A 27,792-nucleotide genomic window follows, 5' to 3' on the forward strand; every position below is an offset into this window, starting at 1 on the left:
ACAGAGCTCCAGGAAGGGCGCCTTACTTCTTGGCACTGGGGATATGCTTTTTCATGTAGTCCAGAGCATTCTGGGTGATTCCCTTCTGCAGGATGAGATCCTTCAGCTGGTGTCCATTGCTGTTGTTCTTGATACCAGCAGCAATTTTGCAGAAACAATCCAGGAAGACTTTGTCATCCCCACTGTGGTCTTCATCGTACCTAGAGAGCATAAGGCAGAGCTCACATCACCCTCTTAGGTAAAAACTACGTGAACCACTTAGAGGATCTAGTCTAAACTCCTACAGGGAAAGGAGACCTCAGACCAGGACCCTGCCACTCTCCCTTCACCTACCCTGTGCCCAAGCCTGCATTGTTCTTTTGCATCTACGGGCTTTGCAAGTGTAGCTCCCCCAACCTAGTCAGGTCTTTCCCCCATCATACCCTTTCAGTACTGTTTTAATATAATGTGATTTGGTGACTGCCACCCCACTAGACAAAGTCCCTTAAATTCCAAATCACACACACAAAAAACTCAACAAAAACCCAGGTTACTCACTCAGTCTCACAAAGCTAGCTTGGAATTTCTGTGGGCATCCCCCACCCCCAGGCTTGTTATATCAACTCCAGGCTCATACTTATCAAAGCTGCAGTAAGGCTTGAACCGTTCCACCAGAATCTGCATCTTCTCCACCTCTCCAAAGGACAGGTATGGGATGATACGCAGCAGACCCTGGAGCACACTAGGGTTGGAGCGAACAAAGGTGCTGTTGATCTGGTCCAAGAGCATCACCAGTTGATCCTTGTCACCTGTGAGGAGGAGGTTGCCCTGCAACAAAAGAGGATGGAAGTCAGGATGGTGGTTGTAGCCAAGAACTGACCCCAAAGTCAGCCACTCTCACCAGACAGAACTGTTCTGTTCTTTATTTAGTACTTGATAGAACAATAAGCTGCCTGGATTTCCACTGCTGAATTTCCAAGCTGCTGAGATGACCAATGCAACATCCTGCTCCCCAGGAGAATGGAGACTACTAGACACTCCTGGGGTCACAGGCCCCCTAATCACCAACCCCAGAAGGCAGGAAGTCCAGGTGCAGACGGGAGAGACTGCAGTGTAGGGCTGTACCAGTCACAACCCCTCTCAACTCTAAAGTGAAGGGCTAGAAACCAATTATGAGTGAGTACATCCCATGTTCATCTTTTTGGGTCTGGGATACCTCACTCAGGATAGTGTTTTCTATTTCCATCCATTTGCATGCAAAATTTGAGAAGTCATTGTTTTTTAACGCAGCATAGTACTCTAATGTGTAGATATTCCACACTTTCTTCATCCATTCCATTGAAGGGCATCTAGGTTGTTTCCAGGTTCTGGCTATTACAAATAATACTGCTATGAACATAGTTGAACAAATGCTCTTGTCATGTGATAGGGCATCTCTTGGGTATATTCCCAGGAGTGGTATTGCTGGGTCCAGGGGTAAGTTGATCCCGAATTTCCTGAGAAACCGCCATAAAAAAGGGTCACGGAGTCTACACTTGGTGATCCCAAAGAAGCTAAGTAAGAAGAACCTTCATCTGGTGATGGATGGAGACAGAGACCGAGACCCACACTGGAGCACTGGACTGAGCTCCCAAGGTCCCGATGAGGAGCAGAAGGAGGGAGAACATGAGCAAAGAAGTCGGGACCACGAGGGGAGCACCCACCCACTGAGACAGTGGAGCTGATCTATTGGGAGCTCACCAAGGCCAGCTGAACTGTGACTGAAAAAGCATGGGATAAAACTGGACTCTCTGAGCATGGCGAACAATGAGGGCTGATGAGAATCCAAGGAAAATGGCACGGGGTTTTGAACCTACGTAATGTGCTGGCTTTGTGGGAGCCTAGCCAGTTTGGATGTTCACCTTCCTAGAAATGCACGGAGGGGGGAGGACCTAGGACTTACCACAGGGCAGGGAAATCTGACTGCTCTTTGGGCTGGAGAGGGACGGGGAGAGGAGTGGGAGGAGGGGGAGAAGGGTGGGAGGAGGGGGAGGGAAATGGGAGGCTGGGAGGAGGAGGAAATTTTTTTTTTCTTTTCTCAATAAAAAAAGTTAAAAAAAAATACAATAAATAATAAATATATAAATAAAAAAAAATAAAAAAAAATAAAGTGAAGGGCTGAACTACATACTGCCTATTCATCTAGGTCATGCCTGGGTTCCATGAATGAGCACCTTCAGACTGAAAGAACATCCTTGGCAGCTTTGTTCCCCCTGAATGCAAAGGTCTCAGACTCAGTACAATGACATCACTCTGATTAGAGCCCTGGTCACTCCTAACATGAGTTCAGCCATTTTGAGTTGAGTTCAGCTACCTTCAAACAAGCCCATTGTTGGTTCTCAGTGTCTATGGGCAGAGGGACCAGGCCCCCACTCACCTTGTCCTCACTCAGGGGCTCTGCATTGGACTCATCTAGAATGATCTCCATGATGCTCAGCACCTGCTCAGCCACAGCAGCTCCTCCGCTGTCCTTGCTCTCTTGTTCAGCTACCAGAGCCTGAAGGAGGAGACCCAGTGACTGTCAGGACACAACCACAGCCACTCCCTGCTGGTGACCTCCGCTGCCTTTCATGGTCTTAAAGCCCAGTGTGTGTGTGTGTGTGTCTGTGCATGCGTGAAAGTGTATATATGTGTGCAATGCATATCTGAGAGGGAGACAGTGGAAATGGGATGTTCTGGGCCTCATTCTTGGGTGCCCTGAGGAAAGAGAGGCACTGCGTCCTTGCAGTGTTGGGTCTGCTCTGCTTCTGGTCTCAGCTCTGCACTCAGCAGAGGGACAGGAAGCTCGGAGAGGCCACGAGAGCAGCATGCGTGTGAGTCACCAGGAGAGAATTGAAGAACCAGGCTGAGAGCCGAGATCTCTCATTCAAGACTGTCAAAGCCAGTCTTCATCATCTGTGGCCTGCACTCTTACCAAGTTTAAAGTCCCCAGCATGACATTCAGAGTGTTCATTTCCAGCTTAACCAGCTGTTGCCGGTTGACTTTCACCTTTACGCAGTAACTAAACAGCTTCAGCAGCACCTGTGAAGAGAGGCCAGCTCAGAACCACGAGAACACCCACGTCCGTAAAATGTGCAAGCATGAGTGTCAAAAGTGCCTAAGAAGACGTCTCAAACAGTAGATACTCCTCCTGCAGGGCAAGGTGACCCTTAAATGGCGGGGTCAGGTGGCTGGGATCCCATACAAGGTTGGCAGCAAGTACCAGCATTCTCCAGATTTCTCTCTACTACCCTTACATGATAGCAGTGATAGGGGTCCCTCATACATTAGTTGGTGTCCCACCATTCTGGGGAAATCAAGTACCCAAGACTCTGAACTAGTAGCAGACAGAACACCCCAACACACGTAGCCTATGGAGGCCAAGAGCCAGGTAGGGCCACTTAAAAGACACAAGAGTTATTGAACACCCTGGAAGGTAAAGATATTAGTGAAATCTCTGTGGTTCCACTAGAATCCCCTGACTAGTGAGACAGAGGACCCTCCAGGAGAAATCAACATCTATTTAAGAGGCAATCATAAAACAACAACGATGACTAGCACAAGAGCAGTTTTTAGGGGAAACAGTTATTAGTTCCTCTGATACCTAAAGAGATACTGGAGAAGACTGCCACCGCCCTGGTTTTTAGGTGGAGTAGGCCAGGAAGACGGCAGTGGAAGACTTAGATGTCAAAAGTCTGGGATAATGCCAGGTCCTTCACTGGCTTGCACTGGTCTCTGCTGCACCATACTGCCCTCTAGTGACAAGTGGCTCAATGATCACAGCTTTGTGTAGAGAGAGCCCCCACCAGACTGCCCACAACTCACTGTTAGAAGGTGGCGTCCCTGCTTAAAATCTTTGATTCCTGCTAGTCTGTTAAGCATGCATTCTAGACCCCCACACTGGGCCATCACACTGGCCATCTTGTACACTTCTTCCTCATCTTCTTCTTCATCTGGGAGGAAAGGGAAATGAAGAGGAGGAGAGAAATAGAAAATCAAAGTAAAAGGATAAAAACACACAACCCTTCCCTGGGCTGAGAACACGGCTCTTTCCCGGTCTGCAGGGTCATTACTCTGACCTATATGCTCTCACTCCCATAGGAGCCTTGCTCCAAGTGTAAGATAATTAATGTTTTCTGCTATTACAACAAAGTACAGGCAAAAACTTTTTCAACTACTTCAATGGAACAGAGAGCTAAGGCAGGAAGAAATCTAATCTCAAGTCTGCTAACTGCAGCTTGAATGTTTTTATCCCAATCAGGTATCCAAATCAGGCCACGAATGTCTGTCTTTCTTCGCTACAATTATGATGCAGAGCACAGGCTACCATCCTTTGGGACATGGCTGCTCTGGCCAAAGTTCAATATGCAGCACTGTCTATGTGGAGCGCCATACCTGTGGTGGAGTCCAGGGACTCAATGAACTCCTCAGTGGCATCACCCAGCAGCCCCCGCATTCGATAAACAATCCTCATGGGTTCTCCCTAAGCAGAGAAATTTGGAGAGGTAAATTTAAAAAACAAAGTCACTCTTGAACTTGCTCAATGCTGTGGTGATATAACAGTGGAGATGTAAAGCAGCCTAAGTTTCACTTGGTTCAGTGTCTGCTGTAGGCCTGGCACTGTGAAGCACTGCAGAGATGCAATTCTAGCTGGTATCATTAAGACGCTAGGTAAGCACTCTGACAACTAGCCCCCAAATGTTTTACTCCGTGCTGAGTCCTGTGCTGATCAGACCTGTTAGACAAGGTTGGACTGTATGCTTGCCTAGGCTAGAAGTTGAGGCCCAATTCTAAGCCTGTGCCCATCAGGACAAACAAGTGTATCTGGACCAAAGTGTGTGGTTCAAGGTTCAGGAACAGAGAGCAGGTACATCAGTCTTTCTTATGGACGATCACGGTCTTCATTTACGGCACACAATACAGAAGGTTCATCCCAATTACCAAACTGACACCCACAGCCTGGGATTGTCCAGGAGCCGCTGGGATAGTCTGTCTGTGCCAGCACCATCCTGGGGACCCTAGAGGTCCAGCCTCAGTTCAGAGGTGAGAAGCAAAGGTCACTCAAGATTCCTTCAAGTCTACCTGACCCACACATTAGCTAAATGCCTCCCAAGCTGACAAGATGGATTTGCTTCACACACAGAAAGGAAGTAGAGTTACAGTGGCCACACGTAGGTCATGATAAACATCAGTTCCATTAAATCAGTCCTTAAGGCAGAAAAGGCAGCCCACCCCAGATCCCGGAGAGAAAGCAAGCACATACCTCATTCGTGGTACACCAGACCTTCTTGTAAACCTCCGCCACAGGCAGGTCCAGGCTGATGATCTTATTGTTCACTAGGAGCTGAAAAGTAGAGGAGGGGATTACTAACGTGACTGCTTATGACTCCATATAAAGACTGAAGGTGCCTAGGCAAGGGTTCATGGGCTCTGTCAACACTTAGCTCTGGAGAAAATGCGTGTGCACTACACCCAGCATTTTGTGTGCAATGTTGGAGACAAAGACCCTTAACCCACCATGGATTCCAGCTCTGATCCAACTGAAGACTTTTTACCTTGAGCCTATTTTGGGCTCAGCACCAGAAAATCCACCTTTGCCTTTAGTCACAGAGATGGTAACACCAGACCTGGGAAGTCATCTGCCAGAAGCATAAGGCTCAAGGTGTTAACAGGAGCTATGACCCATGTACCAGAGTCAAAGCACCAAGATCCCCGGGGCTCCATTAACCTGGAACCTCTAGAAAACTCCTCCAGAAGCAACAGTAACAAAATCCTACCACTACTCCAAGCAATAACTACCAAGTTTCCTCCTGTTTCATGCCAGGAACTTGTCAGAGTATTCCATGGGTCACTGACCTTATCAGCAGCAGAGGCAGAAGATGGGATCTGCCCCACTTTACAGACTAACTTCCTATCTGGTTAACCAATGACCTACAAGAAACATCCAGGTGCGACCCAGCCCACACTGGTGGTGAGTGACCAGCGCAGTCTCTTACCTCCATCCCACTGTCATCCTCCAGAAGAGCCACCAAGTCACAGTCCTGGCAAATCTTGTTCTTTATGTCCCTCATAAGAGGCCCAATGCCTGGCTCATTGCTGCTATATGGGTTTCCAGGCATCCTGCCCTGTAGAAAGTCCTCTTGCTGGGGATCCTTCTCCAGGGTCACAAAGAACTCAGTGACTTCATTCTCCTCCTAAAGGAAAAGAACATGTCAGAAAGGACAGCAGAGAAGAGTTACAGCACTGACTGTTCTGTGGGCACCAGGAGGAAAACACAGCAAGTGCAGCACACCTTACACTTGCACACTTGGGGACAGTCGCCCCAAGGTCATTCTAAACATGATGTGAGCACCTGAAGCATCATACTCTCCTCGAGGAGAGACAGCCTAATGGAACAAGGTGCTGTCTGGTGAGAGACGGACCAGCCAGAGGCTGGGCAAGAGTCACTGGAGACTTGGAGTAGAGAAGGGGTTTCTCTCAGTGATACACTCAGGCACGTCGACCCCAATGCTCTTTCATCAGTAACTGAGGATGTTGATGTTTCAACAATAAGAAAGGTCTCTGGACCAGACCATAGGAAAGACACATATGTGGCTAGCATGCATATCCCAAGGTATAGAAAAGGAGGAAGACGTGACAGTGTACATAACTGTATTCCAAAACTGCTGCTGCACCTGCAACGGGCTGTGAGATCTAATTTTTAAAAAGGCAAATTATGCCAGACTGTGGTGGCACATACCTTTAATCCCAGCACTCGGTAGGCAGAGACAGAAGGATCTCTGTGAGTTTGACACCAGCCTGGTCTACAGAGGTAGTTCCAGGACAGGCTCCAAAGCTACAGAGAAACCCTGTCCTAAAAACAAACAGACAAGGGCTAATCTTGGCCCACCGTAGGAAGCTACTTCCACTTTTTGTCAGTGGATCTGGTGATAATGATATTATTACAACAAGCACACTGCTTACAGGGTAGATGATGCTGCACAGTCTCTCAAAGATGAACACAGGAGTCCGGTAGTCATCCAGATTGTAGCGCTTGGCTGTCTCAATGCACACAGCCATGAAGGCTTTGGTTTCAGACTCTGTTCCTGCCAGAGAGCAAAGGAGCCATGAGTTAGGAAAATGCTTCAGCCACATGAACTGAGCTGAGACAATGAAACACCATTTTTCAGATTCTGAGTGCCCTACATGGGAATATCAGTAGTCCTGTTGTGATAATCCTACATCCCAAATCAATCCCCTACATCACAGCTAGCTGTGTGCTTTTCTGCTCTCTCTGGGAGCACAACTTCCCTTAAGGAGAAGGAACACACCTCCTTTGACCTAGCATCCTTTCCCCCAAACAGGCTCCCCCAAACATCCAAGGACTTCCCTCTTGGGTATTCAGGCAGATGAGGGTCATTAGCTGAACTCTCCACACCCAGTACTTGAAAACAACTTCAAATCGACAGTGAACTATTACACTAGTGAGGAACAAAAGCCTACAGAAGTAGTTTGGGCCCAGAGAGAAGCAGTCACAGCAGTTTAGGTCTTAAGCTTTAGTGTCCATGGCCTGCCAGGATGGGGAGACTGCATACCCTGCAACCCTCTAGCCATCCCACATCTGGTACCTTAGCAGCATAGCTAAGCTCTAGGTATGAAGATCAACTAGGAACCACTTTCTCTTTTCTCCATCCACACAACTGAAAGCAAACAGTTCTTCACAATAATGGTAGCGAGCAGGGGGACAAATACGAGAGCTAACAAGTCATCCCCTCCCACATGTGTGATGCCCAAACTTTACACTACCAAAGTCTGAGAAAGTTGGATGAAGGCATGCCAGGGACAGCCTAGGGGTCCTCACAGAGACAGCAGTCACAGACCCACCTGGAGAAGACCAGCTTGCACAGGGCCTGAAGAATGTTCTTTTCCTCTGCTTTTATTGATTTTCGCTAATGTCTATGTGTGGGGGTCTGTGGGTCTGTGCATGCATGTGTTTGAAGGAGGCCAGAGGAGGGTGTTGGATTCCTTGGGACTGGAGTCACAGGTGGTTGTGAGCTCTGCTGGAACCAAGTTCAGACTCCCTGCAAGAGCCGCAAGAGCTCTGAAGCACTCAGCATTTTCCAGCTCTTCTCTTAGTGGGTTTTGGTTTTTGTTGCCCCCCACCCCCCAAGATCTCTGTGTAGCCTTAGCTGTCCCAAAACTTGCTCTGTAGACCAGGCTGGTCTTGAACTCAGAGATCCACCTGTCTCTGCTTCCCTTGTGCTGGGACTAAACGTGTGCACCACCACTGCACGTGTTCTCTTAGTTCTATGAGGCAGGGTTTTGTCATATAGCCCACACAAATCCTCCTGCCTCAGCCTCCCAAGTGTTAGATAATAGGCAGCTGCCGTCATTCCCAGCTTCTAAGGAATTTCTACAATAAACTTTAAAAATAAGAAGTCAAAACACCATCCAAATCATAAAACACCAGTTTGAGAACACCACCTAAGAAGCAGAAAGACAAACAGTAGAACAGGCCACAGGAAATTTAAACAGAGTGATCAAGCACAAATACATTTCATAGATTATGAGAAAGTTAAGAAATGAGAAGTCTCAGCAGAGAGGTGTCAGTACATGCCTTTAATCCCAACACTCTGCAGGTCTCTGAGTTCGGCCAGCCGGGGCTACACAGAGAAACCCTGTCTTAACCACTCCCTCCTCAAAGAAAGGAAAGAAAAGAAAAGAAAAGGAAAGGAAAGGAAGGAAGGAAGGAAGGAAGGAAGAGAGGAAAGTCTCTTGGCTACAAAATCTAGAGTTCTAAGAACACAACAGTAGAGTAACAGGATAAATAGTGAAGAACAGACACAGGGTGGAGTTATATAAGGAAAAGGTAGCAAGAACACAGCAAGGCCACTGACATTCCAGATGACTGAAGATACCAGCCTGAGACCTCCAACCCCTTCCTTCCCTATGAGCGCAACCCAGGAAAAGTACACGTGAGTTCAGCCCTAGGACTATAACACTGAGCACCACAGTGCTCTTGAGATAGGCTTCTCTCCCCAAGTGTGAGATTTGTAACCCATTCTCTAGTACTGCGGCACTCAGAGACAGTGCATATGTGCACCTCTGCAGCCTCAAGCTGCCAGGGGGCATTACCTGTGGTCATGTCCTCTAGCATCTCCAACAGCATGTCCTGAGTCTCATCGATGAGCTTGGTCCTCTGCAGCACTAGCTTCCGCAAGCACAGGTACCCATTCAGCACAGTGCCCACCAGGCGGCTCTTAAAATGCCTTTTGATGGACTCCACCTCTACAAAGGAGGAGAGAAGGCCTGCAGGGACAGGGAAAACCTGCTGTGAAATCTTGGGAAGAGAATACGGTAGGCCTGGGCTATCCAAAAGAAAAGGTGAAAAGAAAAAAGCAAGGACTGTGCAAGTGTCTTCCTTTGCACAGACGCTCAATAAACCAAACGGCCAGCAGTGAGGACTCAGAAGTGCAGCCCATCTACGAGGAAAAAAGTCCCAGAGAGAAGTTGACCAGCACCAAGGAGCAGCGGCTCAGGACTAAAGCATACCCAAGACACCCAAGGGAAGGGCTGGGTGGCTCTCTACCTGTGAGACTTTTGAGGGCATAGCCCTGCTGCAGATCTGTGCTCAGGGTGGCCTCCTCCAGGGCCAGCAAGCGGGCGATTTCCTAAACAGGATGACAAGCACAGTGTGACAGGGCCCGCCTCCACCACCAACCAAAGGTGCTCAAAAGTCATGCGTTCATTCTAATCCTTGAAAAATGCCTTTCCAAGAAGCCAAAGATGGCTGGAATACTGCCGAGGAACTGCTTAACCCTGAAACAGCTGAAATTCCCCCAACAGTCTGCCATGGGTCTTCTAGTTACAGTAAAGTCTGGAAAATAATTATTTTCAACAAATGCTTCTCAGAAAACAAGAATCCGACAAAAGAGCCTTTCAAAGCAGAGGAGGAGCTGGGGAAGGGATAGATCACCTTGGTGATGAGGTTGCCTACATAGGGCAGGACTCCCCGAGCAGCCAGGTAGACTTTCCAGTGACATGAGGCGATGAGTTTCTGGTAGAGAGCCAGGTACTCTGCAGCACACTCCCCAGCTACACTCAGCTCGTCCAGGTAACTGTACCAGAGACAGGGCAAGGCACCTTTAGGGACTAACATCACAGAGCCCAGCAGCTCCCTCCTCTATATCTACTGCTCAGCCTCTCTTCCCTCCTTCTTGAGGTGGATGGAGGTCATCTGAGAAACCTCACACTTTCCTTGCTGAAAGGATTCACAACACTTCAGGGAATGGCTGCCAAGCCTCTGAGCACCCGTGTCTCCATGCTCACTGCTCGAGGACTGCAGAGGACAATGAGTGACAATTATGCCTGTGCTCAGAGGCGCTCAATGAATACCCACTGCTGTTTTACCACTAATAGTCCTAAAGCTCTGTGTGGTTTCTGTGGCAGGGACCAAGATGGTTATATACCACTCAGGGGTGCCTCCCAACCCTGACCTATGTATTCACCAGAGCACAAGGAAAAGGCTCGATCACGCTAGCCACTGTCCCAATCTACCCTACCCCCACATGGTACCTGGTGAGGAGGTCAAGGACCTGTTGCTTGCGGCTGGGGACAGTAGCAAGAGCTTCCACGATGGTACACGCTGCTTGCCGTGCTGCCTGTGTCGCTGGGGTAAAGAGTACCTGCCAGACACAGGAGAGAAAATAGGGCCAGCTCAGAGGCCACCCTGTTTTTCTAGGCCCAGAACATGAGCTGACTTCCACACACCCAGAATTCTGACTATTTCTCTGGGCACAGTGAAGGGTCCACACCACCAGTTAACCCAGTACCCAGTGGCTGCAGACTTGAGAAAGGCTGCTAGAGAGCTTCTTGCTTCACAGAAAATTCTCCAAGCAACTTGGAGAACACACTGCCCCTAGTTAGCATTAACTGTTAACTTGACAAAGTGCAGAATTACCTCAAAAGAGCCCCAACTGAGTAACTATCAGATTGGACTGTGAGCATGCCTGTGAGATACTGTCTTGATTGTTAATTGATTCAGGAGGGCCCAGCACGTTGCAGGTGGCACCATCCCCCGGCAGGTGGTCCTGAGCTATATATAAGAAAGCTGGCTAAGGATGAGCCCGTGAGCAAGCAAGCCATAGTTTCTGCTTCAAGTTCCTATCCTTCCGTCAATGATGGCCTGCGTCTTTGATGAACAATCCAAATAACTCTATTCCTTCTCAAGTTGCTTTTGGTTGGTATTTTACCAGATCAACAGAAGGGGAATCAGAATAGTACCAAATGTCAATGAGGGAGGAGAAATCCAATGAGCATTCACATTGGCAAGCCCTCGAGAGTTCTTTCTTGGGGATACCTATTAGTGGGCTAACTCTAGTTGAGCGTAAGCTGAACATCTCTTGCTTAGCAACAGAAAACGAAGAAAGACTTTCTTGAGGGGAGGGGTAGGAATGGGGGTGGTTTGAGACAAGGTCTCACTGTGTAGCCTTGGCTGGCCTGAAACTTGATATGCAGACCAGGTGCCTCCCGGGTGCTGGGATCAAGTGCCTGGCTAAAGTTAATTCTTGAAAACTTAGCTTGAGGGAGGGAAAGAATAGTGAAGCTCAATAACAGAAGGCAGCAAGGGAAATGAATACAGGCACTGGTTTGCCTCTCTGGGGGAACTGGGTGGCATGTCAGGGGGCACAAGCAGCAGAGGCCAGCTGTACTGACCTGTCCCTACTGGGGGCTGCACTCAAGAACTTCCACTGAAAGAACGCAAACAACAGTAAATGGAGAGCGAGAAAGCAGGGCAGAGAACGGCAGTTGGAGGGCACTCACCTGCCGCAGCCAGTTGTTGTGGCCCAGCTTGAGGTCGAGAGGGGTGGTCCTCTTCCCCCGCCGGCTCAGGAACTGTTTCCATCTCCACACATACTTCTCAGTCAAGTAGAGACGGTGGAGCTCTGACTTGCTGGGGGACTTCCCATTGCCATCTACTCCTGCAAGGCAAAGACAGGGGTAAGCAGGAAAGCACAGCGAAAACAGGGGCTGCTGAATGAATGGCTGGAGGGAAGAGACCCACCTCGGGTGGGCAGACACTTCTTCCAGGCTTCGTAAGATGCCTTGGGATCTCTCTTGAGCCATAGCTGGGCCTGGGCATGGATCTCGTTGCAGTATGGCTTCACCGTGGTGAGGGCCTCAACAGGGACATCCTGAATGAGAGAGCAGAACAAGGTGAGATGTAACCTGCATACCTAGGCCCCAGCGTGGAGTGGCACTGACACTCCAGAAGCTTCATGAAAAACAACATGCAGCTCTGCTGCCCCAGCTCTTGCTAATACTATCTGCACCCACGTGAGGTCTGCACCCACGTGAGGAGGGCCATCTCCAAGCTGACGCTGAGGCCACAGACTTTGGAGTGCTGGCTTCGTACAGCCGCACACATGTGACTGCAGTTAAGAGTTTTACTCTCCACTTAATGAAGACTTACTGAGCAGCTATTGAATGCTGGATACCACACTAGGTCCTAGGTCTTAAGACACAAATTAAGTCAAACCATCCTTAGACTCAACGAATTCATTACATCATTTATTTTTTCTAAGTTTCGAGGTGGTCACTACTTTACATCTCAGAGATGAGCAAACTGAAGAATACAACTAGCTTGCTCAGTCTTGATGTCAGTAAACAGCAGAGCTGGGATTTGACCTCAAGTCTATTTCAGGGTCATGGATTTCCACCCATATTCATAAAGCATGTACAAAGGTGCAGATGTAGTAAAGGGAGTCACAGGCCATCTGTCTCAGTATTTCAAAGGTCTCGCTCTGCTCTAGCTTTTATACTGTATAGTTTATATTACACTATACTCCTCAAAAATCCCAACCCACCTCTGCTGAACTAAAGCAAAGACAGCCTGGTGATCACATCAGTCAGAGAAGTGACCTTGAGGAAGCAGGGTACAGTGCTCAGTGCTCAGAGGCTATGTAACTCTTCAAGCCCCATCTCCTCCCCCCACCCCGCTCATGCCCAATGGCACATCACCTTGTTTTTCTTGCTGGTTGGGGCAGGTGGCTTAATCAGCTTCTGTAAGATCCGCAGGCACATAAGGGTGATGTTCTCAACAACCACTGGTGTTTTGATGTTCACGGCCATAAGGAAAAGACTGAGTGCTGGTGATGAGAAGAAGCCACAATCAGTACACATGGGTTACCTGCCCCAGCAAGGCTGCCCGAGTCATCTTCCTCCTACCTCTTGCCTGGGTACCAGGACTGCACCTTTCTGTTTTCTGAAAAGCACCCACCCAGATGGTCCCCAAGCTCACCACAGCGTAAGCGGAGCTCCCAGCAGTTGTCCTCCTTGGAGATGGAATCCGTCAGCAGCAACATCTCATACTGAAGACTGCTTGCCTGGAAGGACAACAGGATGAGGGGAGTCAGGATCTAAACTCTAATTACAGGTCTCCTATTAAAATCTCTAGCCAGGGGAGGCCTACTAGGACAAGGAGACATCAGAGACCCTGTGCTACAAGCTCTAGCTGACAATAAACTCTCTACACACAGTCTGGTCCCTCCCACTTTGGTCTTCAACACTGGCCTGGAGAAGTGGTCAGCGACACAGAAGGACCGCAAGGAAGAGGTCAGAAAGGACAGCTGCTCTGCTTACCAGGTCAGGATTGGCCCAGTGGCCTTTCAGGGCTGTGGAGACTTTGCCAATGATCAGGTCGTTCATTTGCTGGGTGGCCTCTGGGTTGTCTCTGGGGAAGCAAAGAGTCTTGTTTGTCACAGTGAGCATGCGCGCTATGGTGGTCTTCACACCCGGAGCCCAGAAAAAAATGGATGCATGGATGGCAAGGGCTATCTGGCCCCGACTTTTCTACCTTCTTCCCAGGAGCAAGACTACATCTTTGAACTTACTGGGCCTATGATGGGAGGGGATGAATACAGCCCCTTTTCATAAGGACAGCAATAGAAGGATGCACGCATTAGCATGGAGGGTCATGCTGTAGGTGGTGGCCCTAGGAGCTGCTGGTGTCCATCTCCAAAACCTGAGTCCACGCTCAGTGTGGACTCCATATCACTTCCTACACAGCACCCCATTTCCCTTCTATGTTAGTCCTTAATAACATCTCTACTATTATTATCAACAAAATACACTACACAGGAACCCAAACGCTCAAATAGTACAGCTGTTTCCAAGTGCTAATACTCCTTTCCCTCTACACCACCTGTATCCTTGTGCTCTCCAGCTCTGCAGGCCTCTGCCACTCTCGGCATCCTGGAATAGGCCTATCCCAGCCGGGAACGGAATTCCAGGCCGAGCCTTCTCTCCAGCCCCCACTTACTGAATTTTCACCCCTGACATCACCATCTTTAAGGTATTTGCTATTACTGATATTTCTCAGATGAGTCTTTTGTCCAAGGTACACAGTGCACAGTGCCAGATCTTAAACCCAGTCCTTTCTGACTAGAGTCTAAGTACTCATCCCTAAACCCCCTCTGGCTTCTTTTTCTTGATTTTTTTTTTCTGCAATTTTTTTGAGTTCAAGTGTTACTTTATTCCCTTATCCTCTCCCACCAAGGAAGTTCCCTCAGGACACACCACCACCTGAACCAACATGCCACTCACAGGACACACCACCTGAACCAACAAAGCACCACCAAGCAGCACACTCAAAGAGCTGACTATGGTGCTTCCCCTATCCACCTACCTCCCATCTTCCCTCACTTCCTCTGGGATAAACTAGCCTACCGCTTGGCTCAACTTTGCACTCCTAGTGCTAGCATTGCTGTTGCCACCACCTCTGGGTCAAGGAGCAAGTTCTGACCTAGTCAGGAGGCACATGAGCTGGCGGACCTCTTCACGAATGGCTGAAGCCCCTCTGCGGAGGTTGTAATCAAAGAGCTCTCGGATGAGGCCCTGGGAGACGAGGATGTGCCTCAGAGCTGGATTGGTGGCCAGGGCTCTCAGTAGTGTGATGCAGTGCTCTGTGACAGCTGAGGCACAGCCATAGCACTTGGTGGAGGAGGTGTGGCCACAGCCTAAGACAGACAAAGCACGGTACTGGCTGGCAGTGAACGTGGGCTGCACGGATGTTCGGGATGACTTTGTGGCTGCTTCCCTTTGCTGTAGATCATATTCTAAGAGCTCTTTGCGTGAAGCAAAAACTTTCTAAGAATGGAAAGATAAGAAAAAAAATTGACAAATAAATGAGAAAGAGGAAAATTGGCTTGCTATGAATTTACATGTATGATATAATTTATTCTTCTCAATAACCCTACCACTTATTTATTTTATCCTCATTCAACAGAGAATGGTCAAGGGCAGAATTGGAAATCAGACTGATCACGGGCTTGAACTCTTCACTACTACAAACACTGTCTTTTAAAGGGTTAGAAAGCCAGATCATTTGGCAAAGGTCATCAGCAACTTAGAGAGACAGGACAACTGGCTACTCTTCTGGGACGAGGATCCACTGCTGATGGACAGCATCCTACCCACGGAAACCATGTGGAAACATTAAAGGAAAACATGGCCCACCTTGGCTAACTGCAGCTGGAGTGCCCTGACCCTCCAGCCTGAGAACACAGCAGCCAAGAACAGGGAGTAGAATCTCAGCACTCACTTTTAGAAACCAGGAACCCCTCTACTAAACAAAGATGTGTTGTCTACTAATGTCCCACCACCACTGTGCCTGATGATTCTGAATGCAAATAGCCCTGACAAGTAGGCCTCACCCCCAGAGAGGGAGGAACCATTGGTGCAGCTGCTGAGCCAGCATCGACCCCTAGGCAAAGACAACACCTAAGAACGGGAGCCTGGCTAGGGGAACAGTTGTTCTGAAAGCATAAAGCCCCCTGCAAGCTACTCCCATTCCCTACCTGGATGATTTTGGAGAGCTCATCAAATGAGTTCTTGCAGTCTCCACAATACTCCTGAGCCAGCTGCAGAATGTAGCGATTCACACTGGCTGAAGTGGAGCTGATGCCCCCTGCCGTTCCGGAGTCTTCCTGCAATCCCAAGAGATCACGTGTGAGACTTCTGCCCTAGGAATGACCTCACCAAGGGCAGCCTTCCACTCCTGACCCAAATACCCCCTGGTCTGGGACCACCTGTGGCTTTTCTGGAGCTGCTTCGTTCACTTTGCAGAGTAGGTTCTCCAGCTGTGGCCGATGTCCCATGAGCTGATGGTAAACCCGGTCAGCTTTGTCCAGAAGTGTGTTAATGTTGGAAACAGCCTAGAGCAAAGAGACAGGTACTTGAGGGGGACTTTTCAGCTTCATTTTCCCTTAGTGGCCCTAAGTACTAGTCACCTACTGAAACATGTCCTCTACACAGACCAGGTACATGGCTCCACACAATCTGTCCTTTACAACAACCCTACGAGGTGGCATGTTAGTCTTTATGGCAAGCAGTGTGCAATGTATATGGACTAGATTCAAAGAATTTCTTGCTGAAAAGTAACTCACAGCAGGTCACAGACACAAAACAGCACAAGTGCTATGAGAACTGTTGTCCTGACTCCAACGGCAAATGCCCCACTGTCTCCCTGAACAGGCACCCCCTATCCAGTGCCCTTTACTTCCAGACCCAGATGAGGCTGACATTTGTCACCTGGCTCCTATCCCCAAAGCTCAGAGAGCCAAGCCATGACCTGGGTCTAAGACAGATGCGGCCTTACCTTCTTTCGATCTTCTTCATTCTCGATGGGATCCACAGCGCAGCAAGGCTTGGCGTAAAGCATGAAATCAAAGCGGGCATATTTACAGAAGCCACAGGCATTGCAGAGGAAGGGATCCTTCTCATCATAGTTGATGGACCTGAAGAACCACAGTGCTCAGGTCAGTGGGAGCAGAGGTTTGGGAGAAAAGGTGAGTAAAAGGAGAGACGATAGCACATGCTTGCCCTGGATGTGCAGGACAAGTTACCTGCACTTGTGACACTGGTATACATTCTCGCCACAATTGCCACAGACGCCTGGGTTGGCGGGAACGGAGGCACTGCAGCGAGGACACTGAAGGGTCTCTGTGGAGGCCTGGTAGTTCTCATAGAAGTCTGCAAACTCGATCATCAGGTTAGAGGCCACAATAGGCAGCGGCAGGTCAATCTTGACTTCTGTCTGTCCAGGAGTCAGCTGAACTTTCTTGGCTTTGTGCCAGCGAGCTGGCCTAGAAGAGATGACAAAAGCTCAGTGACAAAAGACTGACAGTGTGAGAAAAGCCATCCTGCATGTTCCTCTAAGGAAATTAAGTGACTATTCAAAGAAAAATCTTTTCCTTTATGGTTTCCTCTGAAAAAAGTATAAGATGGATCATTCTCCAAGGTAGTCAGGTAAGTGTAATCCTCATGCCACCATCAAGGGACTTCTCTTTGCAACAGATAGAGACCAATGCAGAAAACAGTAATGGATCAAAATGCAGAGTTGTGGAGCCCAAACCCAACTGATACATCTACAATACAGGCCCTGCACCTAAGGCTCAGGGGTCATTTCAGAAGGATCCTAAGCGCCAGAGGACCAGGAAGTTTGCTGGGAGACTGTTATCTCTTAGACACATCAGAGAAGCTACAGTTCTCTACCATGGCGACCTACACACTACCTGAACAGACAACAATGACAGATATGCTAATGTGGACGAGAGAAAAGCTCACAAGGCCTTAACTGTAGCAGAACTACAGGCAACTAAGGAATGCTAAGAGCAGGAGAAACAGTCTTCTTCAGGAAAGAGCACACCAATTGGCTATCCAGTATCAAGGGGCAGCCCTGAAACCATTACCAGTGGCTATGCTTACTCTCTGGGGAAGAGCCTACCTTGACAGGCAACAGCCCTTTCAAGGTCAAGGACTTCTCCAAAGAGCAGATTTAGGCAGCGCCCTGAGTCACTGGTTACTGTTAGCTGCCTTCTCCTTTTGTGTGCACAGCAGCACTTGAGCTTTAATTTAACAGACCAGTCACATCTACCTCTGCTCAGTAATACCCAAGACTCCCTGGGGAGCCAACACATGCAGCACATAGACCTATGGCATGCCTACTCCAGATGCTGGCTTGTGGGGGAGGGGGGCAACATGTTGAAATGGAAGAACATGCAGTGGAGAAGACTCAGAGGAATACTTCCCGCTCTATGAGCAGATGCAGGGCTGTTTTGTCTAATGCACAAGGTTTTCCACAAGGCAAGAGAACCTGGAGTCCCTTTTCAATGAGCCCCCACCCTAGGCAGGCTGTGAGGAACTGTCATGGTCCCCTAGGGAGTCACTCAATGTCAACAGCCTGAGAAGCCATCACTTCACTGCAGTCCCTCTGCCAGCGCTGCTGTGGCTGAGAGGATGCAGATCCGCTGCACATATCTGCTCTGCACCCACAGGACACAGCTGCACCTGGTGATGCCTGCAAAGCCCGTACTTGTTTTTCAGCTCCACAATGGCCTGCACAGTTCGGTTGTTGTAGTACAGGTTGATAGTCCGCACCATCTTGGTCCGCTTCAGGTCCCCAATTTTCACTGTCACCTTACTGATGGTGTGACTACCAATGAGCTTTACAACTTGCTGGGTCGTGGTGTACCGTGTGTCCACTTTAATGGAAGATAGCTTGATATACTAAATACAAGAGCACACAAAACAACACAGTGAGCACTAGACCATCCATCTTCATCAAAGCTGATCAACACCGCCCCCTCTCCAACCACAGATGAAGTGAACTCAAGGTAGCAACTGTGGTGGGCAAGAATCCACAGTGCCAGGCAGGAACCTGAGAGGAACCCCTAAGTAATAGTAACTAGTCTTTGGAAATAAGAACCACAGAGCCAGAAAACCTCTAGACTGTCCTGCTCAAAGTATTACTTACACAGAATGGCACCTCGGGGTTATTACACACCAGGCAGGGGTCACTCTCCAGGTAATAGCCATCAAACTCCACTAAGCCAGACAAGGTGCTAGGGAAGAAAGCAGTCTCAGCATCAGCAGAATCCTCCAGGACCATGCCAAAGCCATCCCCACTCCCCACTCCCCCTGTGAGGGGAAGGAAAGGGATTACAGCTCAGAGGTCTTAGTAGGCACAGGAAGAAAGGTCAACTAATCCACCTGGGGTGTTTCCTACTTTTAAGCTGATGTCTGAATCCAGAAAGGAATTAAAATCTCAGAGTCATAATTAAATTTACTATTTATAGAAAAAAATCCTAAATTATGTTAAAAATGTTTGTGTTATATAAATAATACTTAATAAAGTTGTTTTCTAAAACTTAAGGAGCCAGGAAGATGGCTCAGTATACACAGTACTTGACATGTAAGCATGAGGACTGGAGTTCAGATCCCAGACCCCACATCAATACCAGCCAGCTGTGTATGGTAGCTTGTCTACAATTCCAGCACTTGGGGAACAGGGACAGGGGATCTAAAGCAAGCTGGCCAGAGCATCCACAACAGCAAGCTCTTGGCTCAAATGAGGGACCTTGCCTTAAATAAGATGGAAAGCAACTTAGAGCACCGGGACTCTATACGCTGTACACGTGTGTGCCCACACACAAGAACACAGACACATACGATATACATGTACACATTTAAAATGTCATTACTAAGCCAACATAATAAAGAAACATAAACTTAATGCTCTCTTCTTTTAAAAGTTTCTGTGAGGCTGACAAGATAGGTTAGAGGGGAAAGGGGCTTGTTGAGCAAGCCTGACAATCTGAGTTCAATCCCCGGAACCCACATAAATGTAAGAGGAGGGGATAAAACTGACTCCACAAGGCTGACCTCTGACTTCCACATGTGTCATGGCATGCAGCCCTAAGATATCACAGGCACACATGTGCAGGGATACTTCTTTTTTCTTTTAATAAAAAAGGTGGACATTTCTGTAAACTTGTTTTATATGGTTAGGTTAAGTTCTGCTGTACTGCTCACAAAAGTGAATTTGGTAATTATATCTATGTGCCTTCTAGAGTCCAAAGATCTGGGCTCCACAGGAGATGAAGGTCAACTACCTAGGGGACTACACCTAAAGGGCACTCAGTTCATGCACAAGCAATTTCAATGTGCAAACAACTACTTCAAACTGTGACTGCTCTTCAAATGGCAGGAAGAAAGAGGGCTCACTTGTATATGTTGGAGTTGGGATGGTTGGTGAGAATGTGGTTTTGAGTCCTCAGAATCTCCACGGCCTTCTGTGAATACTCCTTCAACTGAGAACAGAATTCAGGAAAGAAACATGCTGGTTAAAAACCCGAGTCCTGAGCTTGCAAGATGTCTCTGGGGTAGAACTGTTGCCACCAAACCTAGTGATCTGAGTTTGATCCTCAGGACCCACATGACAGGATAGCAAGTGTCCTCTGACTTCCCTGTGTACATCAAGGCATGCAGCGTCCCCAATACCCAAACATCAATCAAACAATAAACTCATTAAAGGCATTTTAAAAGCTAAATCCTATTGGAAAAAGACTTGCTCTTGTATTTCTGACTATGGTCCTAACTCATAATCCGTTAACAGATTCTACCTTCCTCACTAGGCAGCCTTTGCCATCTAGAGAAAGACTATTAAGCTCTTACAGAAGTCGGCAAGTGGCTGTCTCATTGTGGTGGCATTCCTGGCTCCCAAGCAGGCCTCCCAGCTCAGTAAGTAGCACTTCCTTTCCAAGCTGAACCAGCTACCTTTCCCTCCCCCACGTGACCTACTTCTCCACCAGCTATTTATAGGACATTTAGACTAGAGAAAGGTAAACTGTATTCAACAGTAACAAATATAACATTAGAAAGATTCAAAAAAGATTTCAGGTGTGGACACTCTTTCTAGAGAAAAATGACTCCAAGTGTGTGTGTGTGGAGGGGCTTCTCTCTTACCTTCTTCTCTGTCTGTGCAGTTTTCAGGGAGAAATAGCCCAGAAGGTCCACAAACTGGGCAGCCTTTCGACCGTATGCTGGGAGTTCTGGCCAAATAGACCACATGAGATCTAGCAAGAGCTCTTGCTGAGCCTTGTTGGAGTTTCTGTGGTAGAGAGCAGCTCTGGTTAGCAGGCAGCCACGAGTGAGGCCTCTCACTTACCACCAAGGCCTCAAGACTGTGCCTGCACTGTCTCTTCCCACATACAGTCATGGGTCAGGCTGCCAGGGTCTTGTGGCCCCTGACAATCCTTGCAGATGTGGTACCACATCAATTTACTGGCTTCATCCAAGCTTATTCCAGAGCACAGGCTGAGCTTCTCTAGCCAACCATCATTTTTAGGAGCTCCTGACTACAACCCTCTGAGTGGAAAATGTCGCCCGCCAAGGACATTAGCTTATTAGTTATAAAGCATATAGCTCAACAAAAAGACCCCCCAGAGCTTGGTATGGGCACAGACACTGACACAGTAACCACGATCATGCCCTGGCCCACCTGTAGATGTGCAGGGTCAGGCAGTGGGCCTGCCAGCGCACTGAGGAAGAGTTGGACTCCAACAAGAAGCAGCGCAGGAACTGGATCAGAGTCTCCTTGTCTGCAAATCTGTTCAGCTGGTTCACTAGAGCTGTGCACAGCTGGTCCTCCTGGCTGCCTGAGCTCTCACCTGCAACACCAGGGCAGGACCAACTCACCCAGGGGCCCAGAGTCTTACGACCAGGTGGAAAAGTAGGAAATCTGTCTTTTAGAAAAATGTCTGCTAAATAGTAGCAAATTGCCAAATGATTTCTCTTAGGTAATATTTCTCTTAGGTAATATTGCCAAATGATTTCAAGTTATTTTGGGGACAAATGGTTTGGCCCCACCTGGTACAAGGTGAAGAAGCCAAGGGGAGGGCTGGCCAACAGAGCAGGTGTTCAGCGTGTGCAGGGGATTATACAGTCTTAGTGCTAACAGCGTTCAGCGCACCCTGTCCTTTCCTATTTCTATCGCTTGGCACAGAGAGCCACAGTTAAGGTGTCCCTTTCACCATGACAGAACATGTAAACAGGAGGAGACACAGGGAGCATTTGGACAAGCCAGGGTAAAAACCATCCAGAACCTGCAGTTAAACAATGTGCACTGAGGGGTTAGTATGTCACCCATCACAGGACCACACAGCGACTCTTACCTTCTTTTTCTTTTTCCTTTTCTTCTTTCTTGCTCTTTTTGGTAGAAGATTTGGACTGAGTTGTTGCTTGTCCAGAACTGGTCGCACCAGGGGCTGATGAGGAAGCCACACTGGAGGACCCTGTGGAGGCCGCCAGGGCTGCAAGGACTTTGCTCCCACACAGGGCACAGGAGAGTAGCTGCAGCAGCACAGGGGACACCCCCTCATCCACCAGGAAACTCACTTGCAGGAGGAAGTAGAGGACAGCTGTGAGGGGAAAGATGGGAGTCAGCTCTGGAATGACTGAACTACTTAGAACAGGAGCAAGAGATGGGACTTGATTAGAACTGTAGATGGGACAAGGCTTTTTCTCCTCCAATTCTCTCTGCCAGATGCTACCAGGAGCAGTGGAGTGATCAGAAAGGGATGGGGGACTACAGAGGGAAGCCAGCCCCTGTTGCCTTGACGAGTAAACAAGCTCTACACTTCTCTGTTTTCTGAGACTTTACTGCTATGGCCTGAAAACCAGTCACTCCTGCTCTGTGCTCCTGCAGCAGCCCAAGTTTACACAAGCAACCCTCATCACTGAAGTTCTGGTTCGTGTTCTGTTAACAGGTCTATCTCCAGCCCAGCTCACAGCTTAATACAGAGCATTCTCCACAGATGGTCTCTGCAGGGATGAAGAGTGGCAACCCAGGGAGGACGGCTTACAGTCATCTTTGATGCAGAACTTCTGCCAGTTGATGGTTCGCTGGGCGGCAATCTCTGCACAGGCCTTCAGATGCTCCATCTGAAACAAGAGTCAATCACAGGTGAGTATTGCCATCAGGCCATGAAATAACACCAGCTGCTGTGTGTGCTGGTCCTGGCTTGGACCACAAAGTAACCCTGAGGCAGGTGTCCTCTGGATTGGGTGGTAGACCTGGGAGCAGGGCCCACACTCTCCTGCAGCTTATAGGCAATGTCCCTGTTCTGCTTCCATCCACCACCCCATCTTCTCCTGCACACCCCCCAAGCCCAGTCTTCAGTTTCCTGGGAAGCTTCAGGTTCGTTACTAAGGCAAATGCAAGCCATAGCCTGAGAAGCTCCAACTCACTTCCCTATTCCCTCTATCAAAAGGACACTGAATGAGGAAGCGAGGCTATCCTTAACACCAAAGATGAGATGCTCAAATGAAAAACATTCCATTCACTATCTCAAGTTCAGTCTCTCTTTAGGCAACAGAACATATTTATACTAAACCCATCTCTTCTTTAGTATTTAAGGGCAAAAGCAGAGGTGGAGGTGTACCAATCTTAGGTTAACCCTATTTGTGAACAAATGACACTGGGTAAGATACTCAGTGCACCCAATTTACAGGTACAGAACCCCTGATGGTCTGGGTAGGAATTCCAGACCCTCAAGTCAACTACTCAATGTCAGTGACTTACCTGGCACTTGACTCAAGACACGGCATTTTCTGAAATATTTTAAAAACTTGCACTGACCCATGCTATGACCTCTTTGGCTGAGCCTTATCACATGCCCGCCCCTGGCCCTATCACCCCAACCCTCGTACCAGGCTGATGAGCGTGTCATACTGCAAAGCAGAGCCAGAGCTGGCTGTGACCACACTGGCCCGGAGGAAGATGCCCTGCTCTTCCAGCAGCTTCTTGATCCCACGCACATGGGAGTCCAGGGTGTGCAGATCTCGGAGCTGTCGGTACTTCTCCTTTGATCCACAGATGAAGAGCAGAAGTTTTCGAACTTGGCGACGCACAAAAGGGGTCTGCTGGATCATTAAGTACTTGAGGGATAAACAACACAGTTAATGATTCAAGGACTGTAAGCACCACTGTGGCTACAATACCCTGTTTTGTTTGGAAAACAAACTGTTACTATAAACATAGGAGAATACAAACCAAGCCACAGTTATCCACAGGGAACTGGGTGGGGGTGCTGATCCCTTATGTAAGATGGTGTTGTATTTGCAGATAACCTCAAACATCTTTCTTGCAATAATGATCTCTAGGTTACTTAAGGGCTTTCTAAGTGATTACACTATGCTATTCAGGGAATGCTGGCAAGAAAAGTCTGTAAATGCTCAACACAGATGTCTTTTTTTGGTACATATTTAATTGGTTATATCTGTAGGTACAGGACACATGGATACCAATGGTCAAGTGAGTCAACTCCCAGCCTTACTGGCCTCTGAGGAACTTAAGAATTCCTTAAAGGGACCAAGAGGAAGTAACACAGAAAGAAAATTTTTTACCTGGGGTGGGGGGCAATAGTCATGTTTCTCTTCTCAAACACTAAGGAATCTATACAGAAGCTGGTCTCCACACCAGCCCAGAGTGAAACCCCAACTCTGCTTTTCAGGTAAGGAACTGGAGATGGGGCAGGGAGGCACAGCACACACCTCCGAGCAACTCTCAGTGTCTTCCCAGAGTTGATCTTGGATTACTGTACTGGCTCAACTAACATCTCAGCTTCAGATCACCTCACTATACTCTGCTGTGAGGCCTGGCTAGAATCAGGCAGCCTCAACTGCCTCTTGGTGCTTCTTAGTACCTGCTTAGTGCCTGCAGTTGGGGAGCCTTAGGGAAGCTGAAGGCAGGAGGTGTGGGCTGGCTCAGCCCCTTATATGTCCAAGACTCAGCAGCAGCCATTCACAGAAGAGCTAGAGCGCTCATAGCAGCTCTCCTCCCTGCCTGGTCTACAGTGCATCTCCTGAGAGCTCCAGGGCACCAGGAGCAGCTCACCCTCCCACAGAGCTATGAGCAAGATGCTGGCTTCCTGTTCCTGCTAGGGATGCTTTTGGGTGTGGTTTCTCTGTGAACTATTTCACCAGTCACCAGTCTGTCACTGTATCCCTGGGAGATGGAAAGTAGAGTATTCTGTCTTCCTGACTGAACTCAAAGACCGAAGTGGCAGCCAAGCCTAGAGGGACATTACATGGACACAGACACGAGAGCAAACAGGTGCTCTGATCCATGTACTCCAGCATCACTTCACAACACATTCCTGAGGGGCAAGGGCGTGGGCCTAAGTGAATGGAAGGGCTCTGTGCAGGACACAGAGTGAAAATTAGAAGAAAGGGGAAAGTGGAACTTATCTCTGTAGGAACAGGATACTGTTCAAGGCTTCACTCACCTCGGAGAGAAAGTAGAACCAGGAGTGATCAAAGACAGGAGGAGGAATTCGAGAGCTGGTGTCTGCGATCTTTTTGATTTGGTAGGGAAGCCGCAGGACCATTTCTGTGAGCAGCTGGGTGTAGGCTTCAAACACGTCAGCAGCATGACCCTTATAAGAACATCTCTGTAAGAACCTGGGCTCACCAGTCTTCAGTGCTCACAACCAGGAAGAAAGCTGGTTAACCACTAAGCATTAAGATGCCTTTCAAAGCTGGAGCCTTAGTGCATACAGAATGACTGAGGAGACAGAGCATATGGTTCTTGAAAGCTCTGGGATTTGTACAAGATGGCTCAGTAAGTAAAGGTTCCTGCCAGAGTCTGACAATCTGAGTTTGATCCCTTGGATCAACACAATAGAAGGAAAACTGACTTTCAAAAGTTGTATACACACACACACACACACACACACACACACACACACACACAAAGGGGGTGTACAGGTGTACACCCATATATACATTTTTTCAACTGTAATAAATTTTTTCATTTAGGATTTATTTATTTTATTTTGTGTTTGAATGTTTTGCCTGCATCCATATATGTACAAAACATGTATGCCTGTTGGATCCCCTGGAATAGGATTATAGATGGTGGTGAGCCACTATGTAGATGGCAGGAATCAAACCCAGGTCCTCTGTAAGAACAGCAAATGTCTTAACCAGTGAGCCATCTCTCCAGTCCCCAATTAAAAACAAAAACAACTTATTTTTAAAATTGTGTGTCTGTGTAAATATCACAGAGGCTAGAAGAGGGTTCCAGATCCCTGGGAACTGGGGGTTACAGGCGACTGTAAACAGCCTCAGTGCTGGGAATGAGAACAAAATTCATGTCCAGCAAGAGCAGCAAGTGCTCTTCACTGCTGGGCCATCTCTTCAGTCCCCAATAAGTACTCCCCCAAAAGATATTATAGACCTGGAGAGACAGCTACTCAATGATTAAAAAAGATTACTGGCTACTCTTCCAGAGGTCCATGTTCAATTTCCAGTACCTACATGGCAGCTTATAAATATCTGTAACCCTAGTCCTAGGTAATCTAACACCCTCTTCTGTCCCTATGGGCACCAGGCATGAACATGGTACACTACAGGCGGACAAAAATCTATACACATAAAATAAATTTAATAAGTAAAAGTTATTTAAAAAGACAGAGAAACAGAAGCACATGGTCATACTGACATTTTTTTTTTTTGCCTATTATTCAAAACAAGCACTGGTCTACTCTCCTGAGTCTACTAACTGGACTCAAAGAGAGTAAAGTGTAACAATCGTTACTACTGATAACGATAACATTCTGGTGGATGCCAGGCACTAAGTCCTTTATAAATATTAAGCTGAGCTGGGCAGTGGTGGTGCACGCCTTTAATCCTAGCACTTGGGAGGCAGAGGCAGGCAGATCTCTGTGAGTTCAAGGCTGGCTTGGTCTACAGAGCTAGTTCCAGGACAGTCGGGGCTACACAAAAAAATGCTGTCTCAAAATAGTCAAAATAAATATAAATAAGTAAATATTGAGCTGGCGGTGCTCATGACCCTAGGAGGAGTAAGATTTGTATCCTTATTCTCCAGGTGCAGTAGCTGAGGCTTACTGAAGCGGGGCTGAATTTCTCCATTCTTCCTGGCTGGTAGGTAAGAGTCCATGAGATTTTCTTTATCCTGTGCTCATCTAACTGGAGGCCCATCATAACTAGAATATTCATGAGCCTCTCATGAAGTATGTAGACTATGTGACATACAAATGGGGACATGACCAATGGGTCATGTTACACCCTCACGTTTACCCAAGGAGCTTCATAGGAAATGAACTGACTCATTTTACTTGCTTCCTCGGGCTTACAAAAAGAGGGAGGAATCAGAATCCCCCCCAGAAGTGGTTGGGAGGACTGCCCATTGGTTAAGTCATTTCAAGATTAGAACCCACCTCCCTGTGTGGCTCCCAGTGCCAGTCTTCCTAGCTTAGGGAGGGCAGAACACATAGCTCTGAGGAGAGGCCTCACCTTCACATATTGGCGGAGAAAGAATGGACTCATATCTGGTGGGGATGATGTTGTGTGTGGTTTCAACAATTGGCTGGTGGCTACGGGCTCCTCATCATTCTGCTGGCTCTTCCAGTATTCCAGCAGAGACTTGAGCACATGGAGACAATAGTCCACAGCCCCCGAGCTCAGCAGGGCTGCTGCCGTAGCACTGGAGATGAGGGAAGATGACTAAAAGGAAAAAAAAAAAACACAGAGAAGGCAAGGATGTGGTGTAAAAACTGAATCCGCATCAGCCAGGCAATGCACTCAGCACACAGCAGTCTTAGGATCAGTCCTTACAGACACGCATTCACCAGTCTGTTGCATAACAAGTTTCTCGACTGCCTTAATCACTCTCCCAGCTCTTTCAACAACTATATCTAAGAGAAAATAAATGCTAATTCTCAACCTGGCCTCACGACACCTCTGTGCCAGGGAGGTGAAACCATGATCACCTTTCTCTCCAGAGCTAGACTTTCCCTTTCTCCTGAAGCAAAGCAAACAGCAGCTATTTTGTTTTTTTTTTTTTTAAATATTTATTTATTTATTTATTTATTTATTTATTATTATGTATACAATATTCTGTCTGTGTGTATGTCTGCAGGCACCAGACCTCATTACAGATGGTTGTGAGC

At 48.0% G+C, this 27,792-nt stretch overlaps 1 protein-coding gene across 2 annotated transcripts in view; it reads right to left on the bottom strand.

Annotated features, from left to right (window-relative positions):
* The window catches only part of Ubr4 (ubiquitin protein ligase E3 component n-recognin 4), a 114,209-nt gene that overhangs the window by 16,533 nt on the left and 69,884 nt on the right, over nucleotides 1-27,792 (bottom strand). For both annotated transcript variants that reach the window (XM_041652997.1, XM_041652996.1), the window contains exons 64-96: nucleotides 27,137-27,346; nucleotides 25,105-25,254; nucleotides 23,528-23,755; nucleotides 22,681-22,759; nucleotides 21,991-22,236; nucleotides 21,318-21,486; nucleotides 20,783-20,927; nucleotides 20,042-20,127; nucleotides 18,792-18,879; nucleotides 18,351-18,544; nucleotides 16,882-17,121; nucleotides 16,635-16,773; nucleotides 16,066-16,191; nucleotides 15,835-15,963; nucleotides 14,781-15,124; nucleotides 13,619-13,709; nucleotides 13,278-13,362; nucleotides 12,998-13,125; nucleotides 12,042-12,171; nucleotides 11,801-11,958; nucleotides 10,553-10,662; nucleotides 9,954-10,095; nucleotides 9,567-9,648; nucleotides 9,113-9,286; nucleotides 6,962-7,083; nucleotides 5,995-6,192; nucleotides 5,262-5,342; nucleotides 4,394-4,481; nucleotides 3,824-3,951; nucleotides 2,933-3,040; nucleotides 2,396-2,515; nucleotides 617-807; nucleotides 27-200 (exon numbers count right to left, since the gene is read on the bottom strand). In XM_041652997.1, the coding sequence (XP_041508931.1) occupies nucleotides 27-200; nucleotides 617-807; nucleotides 2,396-2,515; nucleotides 2,933-3,040; nucleotides 3,824-3,951; nucleotides 4,394-4,481; nucleotides 5,262-5,342; nucleotides 5,995-6,192; nucleotides 6,962-7,083; nucleotides 9,113-9,286; nucleotides 9,567-9,648; nucleotides 9,954-10,095; nucleotides 10,553-10,662; nucleotides 11,801-11,958; nucleotides 12,042-12,171; nucleotides 12,998-13,125; nucleotides 13,278-13,362; nucleotides 13,619-13,709; nucleotides 14,781-15,124; nucleotides 15,835-15,963; nucleotides 16,066-16,191; nucleotides 16,635-16,773; nucleotides 16,882-17,121; nucleotides 18,351-18,544; nucleotides 18,792-18,879; nucleotides 20,042-20,127; nucleotides 20,783-20,927; nucleotides 21,318-21,486; nucleotides 21,991-22,236; nucleotides 22,681-22,759; nucleotides 23,528-23,755; nucleotides 25,105-25,254; nucleotides 27,137-27,346 (4,883 nt within the window). The remainder of the gene's footprint in view (nucleotides 1-26; nucleotides 201-616; nucleotides 808-2,395; nucleotides 2,516-2,932; nucleotides 3,041-3,823; nucleotides 3,952-4,393; nucleotides 4,482-5,261; nucleotides 5,343-5,994; nucleotides 6,193-6,961; nucleotides 7,084-9,112; nucleotides 9,287-9,566; nucleotides 9,649-9,953; nucleotides 10,096-10,552; nucleotides 10,663-11,800; nucleotides 11,959-12,041; nucleotides 12,172-12,997; nucleotides 13,126-13,277; nucleotides 13,363-13,618; nucleotides 13,710-14,780; nucleotides 15,125-15,834; nucleotides 15,964-16,065; nucleotides 16,192-16,634; nucleotides 16,774-16,881; nucleotides 17,122-18,350; nucleotides 18,545-18,791; nucleotides 18,880-20,041; nucleotides 20,128-20,782; nucleotides 20,928-21,317; nucleotides 21,487-21,990; nucleotides 22,237-22,680; nucleotides 22,760-23,527; nucleotides 23,756-25,104; nucleotides 25,255-27,136; nucleotides 27,347-27,792) is intronic.

The sequence above is a fragment of the Microtus oregoni genome, unplaced genomic scaffold (genome assembly GCF_018167655.1).
Source record: "Microtus oregoni isolate MIOR12 unplaced genomic scaffold, Mior012 000005F_ref0000423, whole genome shotgun sequence".
NCBI lineage: Eukaryota > Metazoa > Chordata > Mammalia > Rodentia > Cricetidae > Microtus > Microtus oregoni.